This window comes from Scylla paramamosain, chromosome 4 (genome assembly GCF_035594125.1).
Source record: "Scylla paramamosain isolate STU-SP2022 chromosome 4, ASM3559412v1, whole genome shotgun sequence".
NCBI classification, from domain to species: Eukaryota; Metazoa; Arthropoda; class Malacostraca; order Decapoda; family Portunidae; genus Scylla; species Scylla paramamosain.
In genome coordinates, this window is record NC_087154.1 from 37,172,215 (window position 1) to 37,177,026 (window position 4,812).

Here is a 4,812-nt window from a genome sequence, read left to right on the forward strand (position 1 = left end):
TCAAGTTTTTTTTTCTTTTTTTTATATATATATATATATATTTTTATCAGTATGTTTTCTTTTGTTTTTTCCATAATTTGTTTTTTATACTTTTTTTTCTGTTTGTTGTCTATTGGAGTTTCTTGTTTCTCTCTCTCTCTCTCTCTCTCTCTCTCTCTCTCTCTCTCTCTCTCTCTCTCTCTCTCTCTCTCTCTCTCTCTCTCTCTCTCTCTCTCTCGAATTGTTTTATTTTTTATTAATTAATGTTTTATTTTTACGCGTGTGTGTTTGTGTCTTTCTGTCTCAAGTAACAGGAAGGTTATTACAATTTCGCTCAGTTTTTAAGTTATTCTGGACCGCATGGGGACACACACTCTCTCTCTCTCTCTCTCTCTCTCTCTCTCTCTCTCTCTCTCTCTCTCTCTCTCTCTCTCTCTCTCTCTCTCTCTCTCTCTCTCTCTCTCTCTGACTCACACAAGCACACATGACATTTTTACTTGATGGTGCAGTAAGTATTGGTTGTCACGTCGCCTCAGTTCGTCAACCTGCTCCTCATCTCTATGTACGTAGTACCGACCACTTCTCGCCAGACTCCCGCCACCTTTGTGTTGAAGACAGTCACTTCCCTGGGACGCGGTGACTGAGTGTTGGAGTGTGCGTACTCTCTTTTCTTGTGGAAGTTAAAACTGTGATTACGATCTCGCAGCTCTTGTTCGATATTTTTTAAGGTACGTGTGTGTCCTTGGGTTGAGTGTGCGCATTAGAGACCCAGCGTGGCCCTCTCTCTTCTGCGTCGTTGTGGCCTATCTCTTTTCGTCCGTCTCCAGAAGTGCTGTTTATCTCGTCTCCACACACTCATAAATTTCTTGTCACTCTTCCTCCATGAGCCACAGTCGTTCCTCACTCCTTTCTCAGCCTCATCTTCCTTTCTTCCTTTCTTTCCCATCTGTTCCTTTCCTTTCCCTCATCTCTTCTCAACAATCTTCCCTTCCTCCTCCTCCTCCTCTTCCAGCGTTCCCTGTTCCCCTTCCCTGCCCCTGAAGCGCCTCCCGTGCCCCTCCTCCCAGTTCAATGAAGCAAACAAACTCCACAACAACGCTATTGACAGATGCAATTTTTGCTGACTCCTTAATCCATATTTTCGCTGCCCTGGGAAATTAAAAAAGAACCAACGTCTAATCCCACGTAAAATAATTTACCTCCAACTTTTTCAATTAACGTTATCGGATTGTGTGTTGGAATAAGGAGTGGTGCGTCTGCAGACTTGAAATAATGCCGATGCTGCTGAGGCGGCGCTCCAGGGCGGCGCCGCGGCGGCTTCCTCGCTCCCGCCGGGCCTCTACGTTAGCCCTTCTCACGTACACTCGGCTCCCTCTCAGCCCGCACCACGTCTAGGCATCTTTCTTCCTTCCATAATAGTCATAAAGAACAGCACATAAATGTTGCTGTTAACGTAACTAGTGCACAGTACTGGAGACGAAATGTTATATCGATCTTTGCGATTTGGTTAAGTTCTTCCCACTTTTTTGTTTAGAAGAAAACAAATAGATTTTTACCTCATTTATTCTCTTTTCTCAATCCTGCTATCTCATGTATATTGCCACGATGTATTTTTTTTTTTCGAACAATTAGGAAAAAATATACAATTTTACTACTTTACCGCTGAAATACCAGGCATAAGGAACAAGTGATTCAAGAAGTGCTGGTGTGGGATGGAGGGAAGAATGGAGGAAAGAAATAAGTTTGGAAAAAAATTAAGTAGAGGAGAGGAGAGCGAGCGGAGAGGACACTGGTGAGGTAATTGGTGTATGGTACACGAGTATATAAGCGGAGAGGCAACGCCCTAGCCATTACTGGGATGTGTTAAGCATTACTGTATTATCGAAGGAGGTCTTATCGCTTTCATTATCGGGAGCCGTCGTCGTACCTCTGACAAGACCCGGGTGAAGGATTATGGCCGCTAAGTGAATTAACAATGGCCAGGGACGCACAGGAGATCATGCGTGTATCTTATATCAGAGGTACTTAGAGGCCACATCAACTTATCTTTGTATTAATGCATAGTTATGTAGCGTATACTCGACAGTACTCGTGTATCTGTTATTACTGATATTTTTGGACCACACCAGCAGGTGTATTGCGTCAGCGTGTGACTGTGTAGCGCACTTGTGATTCTTTAGTGCACAGGAGAGGAAGACCAGATGCAAAAACAAATTCTGGACAAATAAAAATTGTGGGCCCGCTAATTGTCTCTCCGTCCTCAGCACCCTTCCCTAACACCCCCCTGCCAAAAAGAAAAAAAGAAAAAAATTTTATAGGAGTAACCTTATACTACTGTAAGAAGGAAAAAAAACTGCCATGTTCCTTATAATACGCGTCGGTATTCTGAAGCCACATTAGCTATTAGGATCAAAGGAATTAAAAGCTAAGGGAACGTCTTTGAAATTTAATCTTTATGAGCGTAACTGAAAAAAGGAAAAAAAAAAAAAGTTTAAATGTATACAATATTGGCAAACTAATGCTGTGTCTCCATAAAAATGAAGATATGAGCAGGGAACATTGAAGGTCAGATTATCAGGTAAACTTATTCCATTCCACTCACAAGGACCAGTCATCCTTAGGAGTTTCTGAATAAGGGATACAATTTTCTAATACAAGACGTCGGAGAGAATGGACTGTCTAATATTATGGGTCTGAGGGGCGGCTAGTAGAGGCGACCTAAATAACGTGGAGAAACTTGTGGAGCAGTGAAGTGAGCCAGGAGCATTACCGTCAAGTGTTAAGGAAGACGTGGAGCAGTGGAGTGGATCAGTAGCAATGCAGTGAAAAGTCCAGAAACATGTGGATCAGTGAGTGGATCATTGGCAGTAGAATTAAGTTAAGGAACACGTGGAGGGGTGAAGTGAATCAGTACGAACGCAGGAAGAAAAAAATAAGAATAAGAAGCAAGAACTCATTAGGCCTATATGTGACATTCCATTTATAAATCATGTTTACCTATTTCCCCCCTGTCGTTCCTTTCCATAAATTTGTCTAATCTTCTAAAAACTCCCCAATGCCTCAGCTGTAGCAGTGCAATAAGGAGCCAAAGAGCACGTGGAGCAGTGAAGTAGGTCAGTAGTGGCGCAGTGAGGACTATAAACGGCCGAGCCATCAATACTGAAGGTGGAGTGAAAATTTTCTAGTTTATCCCACCAAGAAAAATCATACATAAGCCGATAAATAGTAAAGAAAAACAGGTATTAGTAAATAAAAAGCGCTCTACATTTTGAGTCGAGCAGCATCGTAATGAGAAAAAAGACGAAGAAAAAAACACTCATTATTGTCATGAAAACAGATCCGTCCATTGAATCCATAATGCAAAAGGAGGAGGAAAAAACGTGAAATGATAATAATATAGCAAATCACCACGCTCGTCAGCCTTGTTAGAGCGGCTTACCCCTCGCCACCTTCCCATTGGTCGTCATCCCCGCGGCTGTGACCTCACCCCGGAAAACACGGATAATAACAATATTTTATAAATCACACGCGCTATAAAACACCAAGTTAATCAGAATTCCCCTGAGTGTGCAGAAACAGAAACCTTCTCGCTAAATTGGATATTATTGAATATTTGTATAATCCGCCGGGCGAGCGAGCGAGCGAGAGAGCGGTGGATGGGCGGGCAGGTGGGTGGATGGGCGGGTGGTCTGTGGGATGCGGCCGACTGCTGGCGGTACAACCTGGATTGTGTTTTCACCCGTCAGCGATGAGAGGATGTGTGTGTGTGTGTGTGTGTGTGTGTGTGTGTGTGTGTGTGTGTGTGTGTGTGTGTGTGTGTGTGTGTGTGTGTGCACATTTCGCTTACATTTTTTTATGTGTATTTTTGTGTGTTTATTAGTATATCAAAAGGCGCTCGGACGCGCGCACACACACACACACACACACACACACACACACACACACACACACACACACACACACACACACACACACACACACACACACACACACGATGAGTACACAACAATAGCTCAAGCCTTACGTCACTCTCCGCAGCAGAAAGAGACGAAGTCCAGGCAGACACTACAATTATATATGTAGAATAGGAGTTCTTCGCTTCATCGTGTTTTCTAAACACACCTGAACCTCACTTTTACCTAAGTAATAACTGTCGCCTAACACTTCCAATTAAACCTTATTCCTTTAGTTAATAATGAAGAATAACTAACTTTCCCATGAAATATCCTCGGTATAGTAAATGTTTTCATTGCTGTATGAAATTAAACACTGTCACTAAATTCAAGGTCTAATAAAGGATACAAACATGTGTGACCGAGACATATGAGGAAAAGATACATAACAGACAATACATATGAACACTAAGTCGTGTGACGGCAAGCGAATTGTGCAAGATAAACGAACTTTTGATGTATGCACTACGTGGACCAGGAACGTGAAGGAGAAAAGAAAGATATGATTATAGAATTACTAACTTATACAGGTGGAGAGTGCAAGAGGTCGCGGGAGAAGGAAGAACTGAACAAAAGCTGAACGCCAGATGTATATAAACAGAGTGACAGACGGTGTGAGGAAGACGGGACAGGGAACTTTCTATGACTGCCCGTGTTAAGAAGAAAGGGACAGGAAGGGTACATGAGGCCTTGTGTGTGTTGCAGGAGCGCGGGCACCATGGAGGGAGTAGAGCACCGCATCACCTCACCCCTCACCCCGTCAGTGCCCCTCGCACCGCCTTGCCTCGACCAGCAGGAGCCCCACCTCTCCAAGACCAACAATCAGGTATGTTCACTTGGTCATTGTCGGATTGTACCACTGTGTTTCTGTACCTCTCTC

At 43.3% G+C, this 4,812-nt stretch overlaps 1 protein-coding gene across 1 annotated transcript in view; it reads left to right on the plus strand.

The window, feature by feature from the left end:
* The first annotated feature begins 448 nt into the window (after positions 1-448).
* Positions 449-4,812, plus strand: part of LOC135100058 (SKI family transcriptional corepressor 2-like) — an 8,723-nt gene continuing 4,359 nt past the window's right edge. The window contains exons 1-2 of the mRNA XM_064002940.1: positions 449-615; positions 4,638-4,758. Coding sequence (XP_063859010.1) covers positions 464-615; positions 4,638-4,758 — 273 coding nt within the window. The 5' untranslated portion in view covers positions 449-463. The remainder of the gene's footprint in view (positions 616-4,637; positions 4,759-4,812) is intronic.